The 17042-nt window shown below is 46.5% G+C and overlaps 1 protein-coding gene across 17 annotated transcripts in view; it reads right to left on the bottom strand.

Annotated features, from left to right (window-relative positions):
• Positions 1–1093: 1093 nt before the first annotated feature.
• MSI2 (musashi RNA binding protein 2) overlaps positions 1094–17042 on the bottom strand; it is a 259784-nt gene continuing 243835 nt past the window's right edge. For 9 of the 17 annotated variants that reach the window (XM_049803455.1, XM_049803458.1, XM_049803457.1 and 6 more), the window contains 3 exons: positions 10190–10398; positions 8311–8388; positions 1094–5942 (listed from right to left, as the gene is read on the bottom strand). In XM_049803455.1, coding sequence (XP_049659412.1) covers positions 8347–8388; positions 10190–10398 — 251 coding nt within the window. In that variant the 3' untranslated portion in view covers positions 1094–5942; positions 8311–8346. Of the gene's footprint in view, positions 5943–8310; positions 8389–10189; positions 10399–17042 lie in introns of those variants that run through there. The other 8 variants (XM_049803463.1, XM_049803467.1, XM_049803469.1 and 5 more) reach the window with 5 other exon arrangements.

The raw sequence follows: 17042 nt of genomic DNA, 5'->3' as shown, positions 1-17042 counted from the left end.
ACGGGATTTGTGCCGCCACGGAGAGGACGAGCTCATGTCCCGGCTCGGCTGCCTTTTGTCGCAGGGACCCGGAGCTCAGCCCCCGATGGGGAGGTTGGGGCTGGTTTTCCTTCTTTCCCAGGTGAATTTTTTTCTCTCCTCTCTTGGCAGGGCCCGGGGGTGGCCGGGTCCAGCCTTCCCAGGTAATAAAAGTTGCTCAGAAACCTTAAATCTAGGGAGGGACGAGGAGGAACCAGGCTGGGAAACCCTCCTGCCCTTCCCCGCGGCACCTTGCCAGCTGGCACAGCCAAAAACCAGGTCTGTAGAGCGAACCAACACAAACCCTCCAGACTCATCTTCCTCCTCCTCCCGCAGGAATCTCCCCGAAGGCACTTGGATGGGTGTGCTGCTCTTTACAGGAAATTTGGTGGTTGTTTTCCCTCCGACGGCACGCTGCTCCGTGTCCCCCAGCCAGCCGCCCCCTCCCCTCCGAGGCAAGGTAAGCCGGTCCCCCAAAGGGATGGGAAGGACAAAGCAGGTAGGATTTTCTTTTTTTTCCATCCCAAGAATCTCTGTAAGACACACAGAGACTGATAAATAGATACCCTGATAGGTACCTAGACAGAAGTATCTCCAAGCCACAAAGTAAAGCTCTTCGCCTCTGGCAAGTCTTGCAGAGCCCCCCTCGGACACGGGTTAGGAACACGGGGTTGAGTGAAAGCCATAAAAAATGGTGACACTTGTCACCGATGTCCTTTACCGCATGTTTCCTGTGCCGGGTTATTTTTACGACAATTTGACGCGTCTGCGGGGGGGGTCGGCAGCAGCCGTAGAGCGATCCTGCTCTGCCCCCCTTATCGACGCTTTCTCCAGGGAAGGACACGGTCCCCGGGCAGGGATGCGATGCCAAAAAGGTGCCCGGCAGCGCACGGCACGAGGGACTGGGGTGGGAGCCCTGCGCGGGGGGACGGGGACAGGGACGAGGTCAGGGATGCGCCGGTCCAGCCCCGGCAGCCGGGAGCAGGAGGGGCGAGGGGCGATGGGGCTGCGCGCTCCCCCCGCCCCAGGAATAAACGTTCCCCCCCTGCCCCCCGAATGAAAGGGACTCCATGGATCTGTTCAAAACAGTTTATTGTATTTTTTCGTCAGACAAACACATTGATTTCTGGACCACAGTAGAGGATGGAAACCTTTCACAAACTTATTTATTTGAAAATACAAATATAAAATTATACTTTCCACATCTGTGATGTGAGAGACCCCCATCCACATAGTATTTTACAACAGGGCTTTAGAAAGCCATACACAGAGACCTGAAAGATGCTTGATATATATAGATACATATATATATGTATATATATAAAAAAAAAGTCACTACCAAAGTTCTCATCAGTTCATACTAAAGTATAAAAGGAAGGGCTAGGCCTGCCACTGTGCCATAGTTTATTTAGGTACATTTATGACCACCTGAAATGCTTAGACTTGCATCCTAGTACTGATGGAGTTCAGACCTCGTACAACAGAGAATGACGGGGATTTGCTACCTACGACGGTCGACGCGACACACGAGCCCACGCGTGGTGTTACGAGTATGTACAGAACAGAGAGCCGGGCGCACGGGCGAGTCCTGCTTCCCCCCAGGCTGCCGGGGCTTCACCCTGCTCGGACACGGAGCTCTCTCAAGACAACACAGTCGGACTGTTTGGGAACCGAGAACCGATCACGAGGATTTACTTTCTCAAACTACTTTTTTTTTTTTTTTTTTTTTTGGTAATTTTTATTACAGTATTAAAGTATTGCTTAGCTTACAGAATCTCCTCACGTAGTGTTCGCACACGGCAATGGGTTTGACTTGGATTCTGTACGTATGAAACTCTACAGTGTCTGTGCGCAGACCGGGATCTGCCGGTGTGTCTTCGATGCATCCTGTCTCTTCACCTTACACTAACTTCAGTTTTCTGTTTGAACTATTTCGCTTAAAAAAACAAACCAAACCACTAAAAAAAATAATTCAGAAAATTCCACCCAAGAGACATTTCCATAGCATAAAAGACAGCTATGAGTTAGTGTTGGTTTTTTTTTTTTTTTTTTTTTTGTAAACAGTTTCATATGCAATATCATACATAACCATGGCTGGCCTTCAGTAAAAATGTAGTAAACTATATTGCTTTATTATCAATTATGTTGCATTGAGTGAATGGCAGAAACGAAACAAGAAGGTAACTGTGGCTGGAGTCGCTAGCCCTCATTCACACTACAGATGATAACAGCATCCTAGGCTTCAGAGCAGGGAAGAAAAGAAATCCGAACACCTTTCAGGTCGTTATTACCAACAATTACCCAATGGTTTAACTAGCCTAGCAAGATGTGTAACATTCACCAGCGGTACGCTGCTGTACAATGGAAAAAAAAATAAACTTACAGCAAAGAGAGCCATGCTACCTTAAAGTCCAAGCTACAAATTCAACTTAAAATGAACATTCATGAAGTAGAAGAAAAAAAAAAATAATAAAAAATAAAAAGGACAGATCAGGCTTCGTTTTAATCAAGCCAATCACAGAGGACTTCATGATTTTGAAGGGGGGGAGGGTACCCGAGCTTTTGTGGCTTCCTACAGCTCCTCTCAAAATGTCCCTCGGGTGCGGGGTACACCCGTCCCACGGCACGGTCGGCGCGGTGCCCGGCACTCCGGGCAGGGGACGAACCTGCCCGCGGCGCTGCCCGCGCCGGGGAGGTGCTTTGGGCGCCCATTTCACACAACTAGATGGAAATCTCTCTCTTTTTGGTCACTCCGGGGGTAGCGGGTCCGTCTGAGATATTTGGAAAGAAAAGGGCGACACCCCTCGTAAGGATCCTTCGCTCGCTGTGCTTGACTAAAACAAAGGTGGAGCTGCACCTTTGTGCTGAAAAATTTACAAAAAACCCCCAAACGAACGAACAGAGGAAAGAAAAAACCCCTTCGAAATGGATTTCTAGATGAGTGGGGGACTAACGTGAACCTTAGTCTAGGTAGCCACATCAAAACATATCGGATTCCACGACATTTGTGCTATGGGCCACTGGGACTTCTCAAAAGGTATATAAACATCTAAAACATATTCACACAGATTAGCAATTTCTTCTGAGCATTCTTAAAAAAATATTTTTTTTTTCTCTTAGTAAAATCGTTTTAATATACCGTGCCTCCCTCTTTTAAAAAATAAATTAAAAAAATCCAGTTTTGCATATCTAGCATTAGCATTTAAGGTAGTATGGCACATCCCCTTTTCAAAGTCAAGGGTGGGGATCTACAAATGCCTTAGGAGTTTGCCAGCATTTTTAACATTGTGAGACCTTTGGTTAGTTGAAACCGCATCAGATCAGCAAAATAAAAAAAAAAAAACAAAAAAAAAACAAGAGAAAAAAAACCAAAGAAAAGAGGAAAGAAAAAAAAAAAAGGAAAACCTTCCCAAAATTATTAGCATTTTTTTCTTAAATAAGAGAAAGTTCTATCCTTACTGGTCCTAAATCTGAATAACTACATCTAAATTTTTAACCTTAATTACGATACACCTACCAATATGTACTAGAAGAGGAAGAGAGAAAGAGGGGGGGAAAAATTCACTACACTAGCATCAGGACAGCACTCTTACAAGATAGCCATTTTATACACTATTAACATACAACAATGATCAACAAAGAATATTCTATGAGGTGACAGGGAATGGAGAGGAAAACCAACTGGTAGTACAGTACATCATCAACATTGACAAAATATCAATAAAAAATTCCCTGACGGTACATTGAATTTCAGGGAATTTGGTTTGTTGTTTTTTTTTCGTTTTTATTTTTTAAAGAATTGTTTTACTTATTTTATTACTTGATCAAGTCTCAATATTTAAAAAGCGTCCAGCATTTTGCTTAAACCTGGTTGTTCTGAAATAAGAAAAAAACCTAAAATATTACATAAAAAGCATGATTCTTTTTTAAAAACAAGAAAAACAAGGTTTTCTCCTTTCGGTTAGCAGTATGGTGCCTTGTTTTTGTTAAAGATGCCTTGCTCTACCTTGTCTATTGAACGTCTACATTAGTCTACTTGTTAGTAAAATTTACAAAAATAGGAGTGCAGCAGCTCTTTTTAACAAATGTCGCATTCAGTGTCTTATACTGGCTGTACCTAAAGTACCAAATTTATAAACGTAACAATTTAAAAAAATATTAATAAAACTTGTCAATATTACGTTAAAAAAAGAAGAAATATATCCACACTACAGTATGTTCTTAATGCCACCTACCATGTTGTACTTCTAGTTTGCTGTTGCAGGCCTATTTACCAATATTAAAAAAATTAAATTAAAAAATATCCTTCATAAGTTTCCTCCCCCAACAGAGGACCATATATATAACAGCCAAATATTAAACATGTGCAAATAGGAAACTGTCAGTTTTTCCCCTACCAGTCACAGTGCAATGATGTTTTATACTTTATTTTTTTTTAAAATTCTGTTTACAACTACAATAAATTAAAATCTTCCGTTGCTTCTAGGGTGAAACTTGTAGCACTGAGGTATTCCCAAAAAAAAAAAAAAAAAAAAAACCAAACCCAAAACCAAACCGAAGTTGCTTTCCTAATTTGTTAATACAGAAAGTAATGGATAAAAAAGGTAACCATGCAAGCTTTAAAGCCGCTCTGCCCGCAGCAGGCGAGCGCGGAGGAGGGACCTCGCCTCCGCCCGGGCTGCGCAGGGTGCCCAGAGCAGCTGAAATGACTGGACAGCAAGTTGATCTAGTTTAAAACAACAACAACTAAAAAAAAAAAATAAAAATAAAGGTGTGCTTTGAACCATAAATGCGTTAAATAGGAAAAAATCGTAGCTTCTTTTTCAGTCTTGGGAAAAGCAGGTTTTAAATTAAAAAAATACCACTAGACTGTTCCTTTGTAAGCTGTGCACGTCTGATAGCGAAGATGCTGGTATGACGCTAGGAGAGCTGGAAGGTCTACCACGCCTACGGAGCAAGCTGAACAGTGTGTGCATCTCCTAACTCCCGCGGGCCAGCTCCGGCAGTTGGTCAAAAAGTCTACAACTTTCTTTTTTTTTTTCTTCCATTTTCATAGAGAAACTGCCTTAGGCTGACTCCATCACAAAAATAGGTTTGTATTTCTCTTTCTTAATAGTTTATATGTAGTTAATGGAATTGTATTTACAGTTTGTTTTTTTTTTTTTCAGAAGTCACAATTTCAAAAAACCTTATATCACCTCTTTCAACAAAAAAAAGCACTTATAGAAAAAGGACGCACAAAAAGTTTGTAGTCCTTGCCTTATTGCCGAAAATAGATAGAATTAGGTTAACGAAGACTCCACAAACGAAAAGAAGGGCTAGAGAACCTGCTGCTCACCCGCGCCCCCCGTGCCCTGCAAGGCCACCCCGAAACCGTGCCCGCCGCCGGCTCTGCTCCCCCCGCCACCCTCGGCGGCCGCAGAGCCGGCACCAGCGGCTGAGACTCCTGTCACCATCTCAGCATCCTTTAAGCAACAACGACTACGTAAAACAGAAGGGAGAAGGAGGGGAGGTGGGAAAGAAAAAACGAAAGAAACCCCTTAATATAAACAGTTACACTATGGTTAGGCTCTTGCTAGATACACAAAGAATTAGAACTACGCGGCTACGAGACTATGTCAAAATGCTACGAAAAAATGTGGTTTGGAGAGGTTTAAAAAGAGGGGGGGGGGGGAAACCCATCGAGAAAATAAAACGAACAAGAAATGGGTTTTATATACATACTTTTAAAAGCTGTTGTTTTTATAGTACAGCAGATTCATGAGATGATGAGAGAGATTTTAAACAACCTAAGTCCGTCGAGTGCCACCTCCAGTTTGTTTGCGTTATCGGTGATGATGTAGTGCTCAAAGTCTGATGAGATCACCCAAACGTGGGCCCGTTCAGAAACTTCGCCCCGTCTTGCCTGGACATCCAGAGAGACTCTGCGGGAAGGAGAAGGCAGACACAGGACACGGAGGAGAGCGAGAGTTAACGCGGGGCGAGCGGGATTTTTGTTAACACCCCCCCGCCCCGAGTGTTTGCAAACGCTTTGCGAAGCCGCGGCGCGCTCAGATCCACACCGAGGGGGAATCCGGAGCGAAACGGCTGAAATGCGGAGGCGTTCCTGGGACTGCCGCCGTGGGAGAGCGCATTTAACGTATTTACTGCTCCGACTTTCCGGCTCCATCCCCGTGGAGTCCAGCTAAGCCCGGACTTCAGGCAGGCAGTGCCTTCCCAGGCGGGCTGGGGTTAGCTGTGTGCTACTCTGGTTTAGGAACAATAAAATGCGACTTGATATATCGGAAGGACAAAAACCGTTCCTCGGGCATCTGTTACGCCAGGAATTTACACGGTGTCGGTAAAATGAGTTTTTTCTAAAGGCACAGCTGAAGTACTTGAAAGGTAACAACTTTTACACGGGCACACTGCAGCGGCGACGATGTATTTTATAACGGGGGCTTCAGCTTCTAATGCTCTGCTCCTGCCGGTGCTTAATGTTGAGAAGGAAATAAATATTAGGGGACTAGCTCTGCAGGCAGCCGCTCGCAGGGCTGGCTGCGGCGAGGAACGCACCCTGGTCGCACGTTTTTGGGGGTGACTTCCAAAACCCATCCCCAAACGGCCATGCCCAGGGCGAGGTCCCACCAGCACCCCGCAGGTCTGCGGGAACGGCCGGTCCCTGCCCCGGGGACCCGTGGCTCGGCCAAAGGCCAAATTCATCCTCATCCTCATCTCCTGCCCCGGGGACCTGCGGCTCGGCCAAATTCATCCTCATCCTCATCTCCTGCCCCGGGGAGCGGGGGCAGCCGGGGTGGGCGAGGGACCAGATGCGTCGGGATGCACCGCCGCAATAAAAATTTCAAACTCGGTCGTCCTTGAGGAATTAATAATAAGGCTCATTTCCTCCTCTCAAAATCTATTTTAATTAGTAATGAGCAACATTAAAAGCACTTTCTGTTTTTAAGTCATTAATGGTTTGAGTCTTAATACTGGCCAGTAAATGATGGTTACAGTTTGATGTGTTGTGGTAACTGTAAAATGATTACAATACATTAATCTGATGAACGCTGTCTTCATTGCAGCGTTATTAGCGTGAATTATGATGTTCTGCCTAGGTCTCCAGCCAGCTTTGTGTACCACCTCGTCATTACAAAGGCTGACGGCCCAGAAAACATGAAGGATTCTGACAAATTGATCCGTGAACATACAGTGATATGTGCAAATAATAACTGGGATTAAAGCAAGAGTGCTTATGCCACTTCTTTCTTTCCCATAAAAATACTACTTGGTGGAGCAAATTAATTGACGGAACGATTTCAGGTAATCTTGGGTGGATGTGGGTAGATGAAGAGTAAATAGAAAACCCCTTTATCCGCTAGTATTTAGGTATAAATCTATTTTTATATAATTTAAAGCCTCCAAACGTTTCCCACAGTTCCCAGCCCCTTGACTAACTGCAATTCTGATTTCATACACTGATTTTGAACGTAAAACATGTGACATTGATCAGGTAGTGCTGGGCAAAAGGCAGAGAAAAAAAATCTGTCACACGCATTACATTTGTCTGTGTGGACTAAGAGCTCTAGAGGTAAACCTGTGCCATTTAATGTGGTAAGTTCTGTTTTTCATTGACTGACTTTTCTAATCTACTCTATTCTCAGTGTAAGAATATTTGTTTGCAAAGATGAATAAGCCAAAGGCCAAAAAAATTTAAAACAAAAATTAAACATTTAATTAACTTGAGCTTAGTTCAAAGGGTAGGAAACTGGCAGTGATCCAAGGATGCATTACTCAGGTAATGTCTTTAATTTAATTTGCTTAGGTTTAATTTTTTTTTAATCTTGATAATTGCTCTATGGTTACTAGTTACAATGTTATCTTTTAGCTGTAATATTTGGTACAGCACTTAATTAAGAATGATGGTTTCTCTGTAATAAAGCGGTGGGGCTCGCCTATTTTTAGACCAGTGCATTGGTAGCAGATCTATAATCCCCATCGGGATGCTGTCGGCTGGCCCTCGGTTGCTTCCCCACAGGCTTCTGGGATTGCTGGTTTTTCTGCGGGGCTTTTGCCTCTCCAAACCATTGCACTAAGTGTCCCGAGTATGAAAACGTGACTTTTGGGGGGGTTTAGCTCCCGATCTGTCTTCCAGTTTCCAACCCGTGAGATTGATTTGAATAACATAAATCACAGAAAGGAATGATTAAAGGCCAAGGAAAGACGAAATGAAGATAAAAAATTGTTCACTTAAAGTAAATATAGGGGAGATGGTAGTTTAGCACAAAGTACAAATGGTATATACTGTAATACCTCCAAGTGAGATGGCAACCAACCATGTGTAACGTTTCAATGGTATCCATTTGTAAAAGCCGTTGCAATCAAAGGTCCCTAAAATTGTACAATTGTTAAGTTCATCAGTGCTCTATACATGGGAACAGATGATTATTAATTTTGGCAAGAAATTATCAAAGGACTTGAAAGACTGTGTTGCCAGCATGAATAGGTATTTTCTGGTCACCAGTGAGTTGGTGTGCTGAACCCTACGGTACCTTTCCAAGACCATAATCTTCTCATTCCCCCAGTTGCAAGAATAAGCTTTGGGTTTTCCCTTCTTTATTTTTAAACCAGGGTTAGTAAATGGAGAGTGTTAAATAAATATATATGTAAAAAAAGCTACGGGATTCTTTGCAGTTATTGGGGGAAATTAAGAGGCTGCCAATCTGCGAGTCAGATGATACAAAATCGTTCTTTGGAGAAGTGTTAGTGCAGACAAATCCGGATACCCAGCCTTGTACCTCGTATCCCATTACTTGAAAAATCGGGATGTTGCTGAGGCCAAAGTGCCCGAGTTTTCAAGAACAAACAGGTCTTCTTCTTTAGGTGAAAAATGGAAATAAGAGGTGTTGTAAGTGGTGAGAGATGGCAGTTTAAATTGATGTAGCTCTTAGCAGAGCAATAATATTCTGCGTTTAGTACTAGAATTGATCCGAAGGGATTGTCAAGTCCCCGGCGTGACCACGGGAGGGGCAGGACCGGGACGGGAATTGAGCACAAGGGCACAAACGGAGGCAGCAGGGGTTTTTTTGTCTTTTTGGGTACTGGTTGCTTATGCAATAAAAATAATACAATTTCAGGAACTTTGTCTGCACTACGCTCCTGCTCCCCTCACTCATCCAATTCGGTCAGAGAGTGAAATTCTCCACTCAGTTTGAGGGATCTGAGGGGAGCCCTCTGTACTTTGCCATGTTTATTGTACAAGAGGAAAAATCTCATCGTTTTACTACAAAAAGGGAAACAACTTCAGTTGCAGTTTTTCTGTTCGGGAGACTGACAGCCACCAAAGAGGTCCAACCGCATTCATGCTAACACACACAGGTAAAACAGCGCGATCTGAAAAACAGCATGCAGCTTTGTTAAGCAAATCTCCATCGCCCGTCATTAGTGAGACTGCAGACCCACGCGGCATTAAAGAGGCACTTTTCCAACGACTTGACAACAAAACGGTAGCGACTTACTCGTAACCTGCAGATTTTAAGGACTGTCGGCAATGCCGTAAGCGGCTGGGAGCGACCCAGGAGGTCTCCGCACGCCAGCTCCACGGGCACGCTGCCGTCGCGGGCACGGGCGAAGGGGAGCAGGACGGACGGCTGTCCCCTCGCTGGGGTGGCTGTGGGCAACCCCAGGGTCCTGCCGGCCAAATTAACGAGCCGCTTTTTGCTCGTTGAGGAGCCAGGACCGGTGCGTCGTTTGCAAACGGGCGCATCAGCCGGGACGGGTGGTTGGGCTGACATAAAGCCCGTACGGATAATACGCAGGAACTTTAAAGCCCCTCATTATTGAGTTTTATGTTATTATGTAAAATAATAATATGAATTATTATTATAAATTATGATTAATATTATTTATTTATTATTATTTCCTTTTGAGATGCGTCACGTCTGGGCCGCGGGAGGCGCCAGACAAGCCTTTCCAGCCGAGTTGGTAACCGGAGCGGCTCTATCAGGCTACGGCAGCAAGGCGCTACGCTCGCCGTCAGGTCATCGTTAACAAAAAAAAAAACCACCCCAAAAACCCCAACGTAACCCACCCACCACCACCGCTCCGATGTCATTAACCAACGAAAGAAACCAACCAACCCCACCCTGGACCCAGAAGCGGGGTCGGCGGCTCTGGCGCCGGCGGTACTTACGGCGATCCCGTGGCCGAAGCCGGAGCCCGGCTGCGGGCTGGCGGCGCTTATGTAGTTACCCACGCCGGAGTCCTGGCTGGCTGTGCCGTAGAGATCCGCGACGGGCCCTGGGCTGTTGGCCCCGGGGAAGCCTCCGGGTCGGGCTGGGTTGGAGCCTGCCGGGGAAGCGGGTGCGCCAAAATTCGGTTGAGCACTGTAGCTATTCAAGACTGGTGTGCAGAGAATAAAGCTGGGTATGAGGCCAGACGCCGGGCATGCACCGTTATTACAAAGCCAAACACCAGAATAAACAGCCTAGGCCCAACTTCTAACACTTAACCAAGGCCATGCGATAGGAGAGCAAGTACTGGATAAGAGTCAGCCCGTACTACTACGAAGCTTAGAGCTCCAAAAATATATATATGGATATATATAAAAAAAAAAGAACAATCATTCAACACACTACTGCAACCAGAGACTGGAGGTGCTCATTTTCACCAAATTATCACAAAATATAATAGGTATTTTTCAACATCTGACTTGATGCTCATGCAGTAGTAACAAGTTCTCTAGGTCTGGGCACGCCGAGACAGCATTCACATCCCATGCAAACTACAAAGGAACTAGTTTGAGACTACACATTGTGGTAATATTGATATTAAAATGTTGACAGCAAATAACTTCAATCGCGTCTAGGAAAATCGTTTTTGGATCCATTCGATACTTTTGAAAAAAACCCGCCCTTTTAAATCAGTAAGCTGTAGAAATAGTTCAATAGGTGATTTTTTTTTTTTTTTTCTTTTAATGGTATGGAATGGAACAGTTTGGAATTTTTTTTTTTTTTTTAATATGACCAAGGAGAGTGTTGTTTTATTGAATCTTTTTCCTTTTGATTTGGAGAACGAAGACTTACCTTCGTCTCCAAAACCATGCTTGGGACATCAACCAAAATTAAACAAATAAATAAAGATCAAAAGCAAAAAAGAATTCCAGAGGGTGTATGACAACTCACCTCCTAATGTGGAAGTAAAAGAAAATTTTTATTTTTTTCCTCCCTTTTTTTTTTTTTTTGAGACAGAAAAACAATGTAAATAAGAATGATACTAAAGAATAAATTTAGATATTAAAGCATGTTAGATGATCAGGCTTCTGGCATTTCTCACAGTTGCTCTCGGATGTAAAATTTATGAGTAAGAAGTTTCAATGCAAAAGAAAAGTTAGCGGACTAGGAGGAGCTGGATGGAAATGGCCCGCGGGAAGCTGGAGCTACACCTGAGTGGCACTTGCAAGGTCCTTTGGGAGCACACGGAGACTTGCCGCTGGCCCGCAGGTCAGAGCTGCGCTGACCGACTGCGGGGTTTTACCGGGGACGGAAACCAGCCCGGGAGAACGCCCGGCTCCCTCGACAAGGGCAGCCCGAGGGAAGGCTTTGCCAGCGCCTTAGGTGGGCTGCGGTGGGCACAGCCTGGATTTGGCGCTGGGCCGCCGTCTCTCCCGCCCTGGCCCCTTCCCCCTGCACCGCTATCCCGAGAGGTCCCCGTTTTTCAAAGGAATGAATTAGCCGGTCAAAAAAAGTCAACCCAGCAGCTGTCGGCTCTGCGATGACAGGGAAGTGAATTTTACAAAATAAATGATTTAATGCAGCTCTGAACTGGTAGCAGGGGAAAGTAAGTAGGACATCTCAGCTAGCAAGTTAAAAGAAATAAGGCATGAGAGAGTAAACAGATTTTGGAATTCACTGGCAAACGAAGCGCCTTTTTATATTATTAAAGATTAAATGTCAAGATAACATTTGGCCTTCTCACTCATGAAGAAAAATATCCAGCTGAGATGTTCAAAAGCCTTTTATTACTTTAAGCTAGCACTTTTTTTTCCCTTTTCTTCCTTCTGGTTCAATAAAATGGATGCGAGTTTTACTGCCAAGTCACACACAAAACCCAGTTGGCCGGCCCAAGCAAAGGCAGGAGCACGGCAGAAGGATGAGGCAAGGCGAGGGGGGTGTGTGTGGGGGGGATTCTGTTAGTAAAATATTCCCGCAAAGCCCTGTGGCAGCGCCGGGGGAGCCTGTTGCACCGCCACCGCCTCGGCCCCAAGCCACTGCCCGCGCGATGCCCAAAGCCGCCGGCCGCCGGTTCCACCGCGGGGAGGAGCAGAACGCGGCACGGGCCGACGAGCCGTGGCGATGCCGTGGCGAACGGCACAGACAGACGTACGCTGCGGGACCCGCTTTGCCATGTCCTGAAACCTTGCAAAGAGAACAGCAAACGGAGACTGAGGAGCCAGAGAGAGAGGCTCTGTCCCCCCAGACATCCCGCCCCAGCCGTTTACATCTCTAAGAAGATTGGAAATACCGGCTTTCATACATGCCGAAAGCGCTGGCAACTGGTTATTCAAAAGCCCTTCTGACTGCGGGTACGTAATGCAAGAAAAAGGTGATTTTCTATCTACTGAACATCGGTTGAATACTCCACACCGCTCACAGGATTGCCTGCGGAAAAACGGCCGTGCCAAAAGCACGCCCGGCGGTCCATCGCCCGGGAACCGCCGCGTGGAGGCTGGGGACACCCCGGCACCGCTCCACGCCGTCTGCTGAACAGCTGCTCGGAAAACTGTATAGAAAGGGCTGGAAGCTTTTACAGAGCTGACGCTTTGCTCCAGACCCAATAAATGAAACAGGAAAGCTCTCATAATTACGAGGAGGCTAAGCACTCCTCAGAAAGCCACATTTTAACGATCCACTCAGCCATGGTGAGTTGCTAAATACTTGTCTTCCTACAATAGCTGCACGTAAGCTCACCTGGAGCCAGAGGCGCTTTTACCATCGCTTTGAAACAACAGCAAAGGGACCTTGAACAACTTTCCCCAACATGCAAAGTACGATGCGTTCTGGTACGAAATACCTGGAAACAAATTTATTTTACACAAACCTGGAATAATCCAAGACTAAAATGAAGAACCCCCCCCCCCCCCAAATCCTCCAGACTCAAGATACTGTTTTACTCGTCAAAGAAAACTTAAGACTCTTTGGAGACATGTAGCTTTATGACAAAGTTCCTGATGTCAGCTCAGTCGCTGGAGGAGGCAGAACCTGTCCAAGAGCCATGGCTGCTGTGAGCTGTGGGAATCACAGAGCATTAAGATTAATGCCTGGCAGGCTGGAAGGAATCTGAGACTTTCCCCCGGCCACCAGCATCCTGAAGTCAGAACGGGAAATAATTAAGGGCAGACGTTCAGAAGCACGTTGCTGAAAAACCTCCAGGGGACTGTGCTGTCCCAGGAGAGGGGAAGGAACCACTGACCATGGCTTGATGCCGGTCAACAGAGACCAGGAGCAAAGACCGACCTGTTGCCTGGTCCCAGCAGAGGTACTGGCCAAGCTGACCAAGTATCTCCTGACTTTGGTTTGTCGGGAGGACCCATCAGACTGATTCAGCATTGCCTGGGGTCGGCAGGGCCATCTCCTCCCCTTCCAACTCAGAAGTCCTGGCAGTCAAAGTACCCATTTCCAACATGCTCTGAAAGGTTCAGGTCCAATTCACCAACCAATTGCACAGGAAACCATCCTGCGCCGGACGTTTTCACAGCTCTGAGACTGTGGCTAAGTGCCTCCAACTCAAGGGTTTCCTCTACGCATAATTTGCAATCCCAAGTTGTCACCAGGAAGCCCTGTGATAGATCAAGGTCGGGAGAGATGCGGAAAAGATTAGATGTGTCTGTGGCTAACCAACTTTTATCTTCTTCAGCCCCAACTAACCCCCATCCTCTGGGTTTCAGAAGCTCCTTCCTATGCCGATGGAGATCAAGAGACAGAAGCCAAGAGATGTGGCAGTGATGGGAACAAGGAAGTTTAATGTCTTGTTTGCTTCACTTTGAATTTGCTGTGGTTTGTCTTATGGAAAAGGCTCTGAGCCTGTGAATTTGACCAGTAAGTGAACGTTTGCCTGCAGGCCAGCAGGACGGGTTTTGGGGAGCCTCGGGCTGTACACTGCCCAGCACCATGGAGGCTTGAGGAGCACTGAAAAGCAATGAGGGAAAGCAAGATGGGGCATGAGAAGCTGAAGCAAATGTGGGTTCATAAAGCAGCCCCAGAACAGGCTTTTTTTTAAATGCAAAGTGTCGGTGAAGGTGGAGTTGGGATCTGCTGTGCACGGCTGGCACAGCAAGAGCTGGACCTTGTCTGAAGGGGGGGCTGGGAGAGCCACGACAAACATCGGTACTGCCTCCATCTTCCAGAGGTGATGGGGGAGACAGAGAAATGCCATTGCTGACAAGGCTGGAAATGGATAAAAGGACCTTAGACTCGGTGCCTTGCCACAAACCATTGCCAGCGATTAGTATTTACAGCGGCCAGGTTTCGGTACGGCAAAAGCCAGGGTTTGCTGTACTTCCCTGCTGCAGCACGCACCTGCATGCAGGGTCTCATCTCGGGGACGTGTTTGGGGCAACAATGCACGTTCACTGCAGCCTCGCCCCCGCCCAAGCTGCATCTCCTCAAAGGAGAAGCTACCGAAAGTCTTTCTGCTAAAATAAATATGAATTTGGAGAGAGTTTTAAAAAAGCATCCATAACCTCAAGACAGTGCTTCAACGAGCAAGGCTATTTTATTACTAACTCATCCTGGTGTCCTTTAGCGGAGCCGTCTTTGTCCACATTTAACACGCGTGTAAAATGCTTCTCAACGCAACGTTCAGACAACACGTGATTTATGTCAAGGAGCCGAGAGCTGGAGCCTGAAACGCTCCTGGCAGCCCAGGTTCACGCAGGAGGCTCGGGGCTACAAAACGCTCTGCTGGGAGCAAGGACGGAGCTCGCTGGAGCTCGCTTATCAAGTGCCTTCTCCTGCAAACTGCCATGTTAACACAGACCCTGCTCATATATTAATCCACGTTCAACGAGAAAGGTCACTATTGAAAGATAAACTCTCTTTCGGTGAACTCTTGAGAAATTTCTAAGTCAGGATTCATTATGACATTTGCCTTAGCCAACGGCGTATTACACTAACGAGGATCCAAACGCCTCGCTGCGGGGGCGGAGAGGCCAGCTGGGGAAAGCACAACAAGTTGGATGCTGGAATCCCACCCAAATAAACTCAATTCGGCCATGAATGGTGACAGGAAAGAGGGAGGGAAAGGGAAAAGAAAGGATTTGGACATTACTGCCCTACAAGAACTTGCATGGTACCGGGCTGACGGTCAGTCCTAAGGGGCCTACTAAATCAGACGTGATGACAAAGCAATGATTTTAAGCACCACTAAAGTACACTGTATTGCAAAGGAAACAAACCAGGCGAAATACATACAGAGGTGTAAGACAAGCACTGCATGGGGATCGCTGCCCCCCAGTCCACATCGAGCCTTCTGTGACAACACCCTTCCCTCTCCTACAGCACCAAACCCCAAACACTCCAACACCATTGTGGGGGGAGGACTGGCTCCTACAGAAGCCTCTTCACCGTTTACTAATATGGTTTTGCTTTTTTTAAACACTTAACAGATATGAATATCTCAAAAGTAAAAAAAAAAAAAAAAAAAGGTGAAGAATGGTACAAAACACCGTTAGAGAAACTTGTGGCTGCCTTCCCAGCCATGGTGCACAGGCAAAAAAACCCTCAAATTTGAAAGAAACCACCACTTGATTTACTGGATTTCCTCTTTGAGAAGAGGCAGGATGCTTCAGGATGAGATACAGTGCCCTGTTATCACAGCCAGAAATACGTTTTGCACTTGAGAGAGCAGCTGAGAGCAGAACGGAGCCGGCTGGAGCTGCCCCAGCTTCTCCCCATCCGCAGGCGCCCATATTCCCTGCTTGCATCCCGCAGGGACACGGCAGGGACCCCACGGCTGCACGGGCTCGCCCCAAGGTGTGTGTTGGTCAGTGCTAAACCAGCGCTCCCAGAGACCCGTCTCGTGGCACTCGATTGCCTCCTGCACCTTCCCGGAGAGGGCTCCTTATCCCTGGGCAACAATCCACACGGAAAAGTGGCTCTTCTGGTGCAGCTGGAGGCAGAATCCAGCCACAGACAGGCCACCTTTTGATGGGGGTGCTCCCCAGAAAGCAGATCCCGTTATCTAACACCACACGGGGGACAGAGCGACACGCATAAAGAAAAAGAATGAAACATCCCCCTGTAAATATGCATGCTTTATGCATCAGGTTATTAATTTTTTCAAGCGGAGCAAATACAAGGGCTCACACTGCACGGCCACCGGCACGACGGCTGGGGCAGAGCACCCGAATCCTCTGCCCGGCAAGGGACTGCCCTCCCTCCGTACTCCTCAACTTCTTCTAAAGCAGCTCCTCCTCGCCAGAAATTCGCTTTTAATCTCACGCCGAGTATTTTCCACACCCAGTGCCGGTCATCTCCAGCAATTCTTTCCTCCAAGGCTCTCCTCGCTCCTGCCTTGTCCCACTGGCCCCAGGGTGGCTTTCTGTGCAAACAGGCTTCTCGACAACTTGTTGATCCAGCGCTCTAATTTCTGGATGACTCTCTCATCTACCATAAACAGCCACGCACAATTTGGCAGGCATTTCTACCATCAATGTTTATGATAATAACTACACGTGCTTGAAAGCAGCAGGAAATTTTCAATATAACTATCATTAAGACAAAATGCTTTAAATCAAAGCCATTACCCACTACCAAGACTCAAAGCTCACAAGATTAGGCTGTTTTTCTATCTTTATGAAAAATTCATATAACATGCTGCAAACATCATCTTCCAGCTCGAAGGAGTAAATGATATAATAACATTGAACGCTGCTGACAGGGATGGAAACGGGCAGGGGCTGGGGAGGACAGGGCAGGGAGGTGCCGTCTGGCAGCAGCCCGGCGCGGTGAGCCGATGGGAGAGCGGGCACCCCGGTCCCGTCGGCA

The sequence above is a fragment of the Accipiter gentilis genome, chromosome 6 (genome assembly GCF_929443795.1).
Source record: "Accipiter gentilis chromosome 6, bAccGen1.1, whole genome shotgun sequence".
NCBI classification, from domain to species: Eukaryota; Metazoa; Chordata; class Aves; order Accipitriformes; family Accipitridae; genus Astur; species Astur gentilis.
Note: the sequence above shows the minus strand (reverse complement) of the source record. Positions and strands in the feature narration are given on the sequence as shown.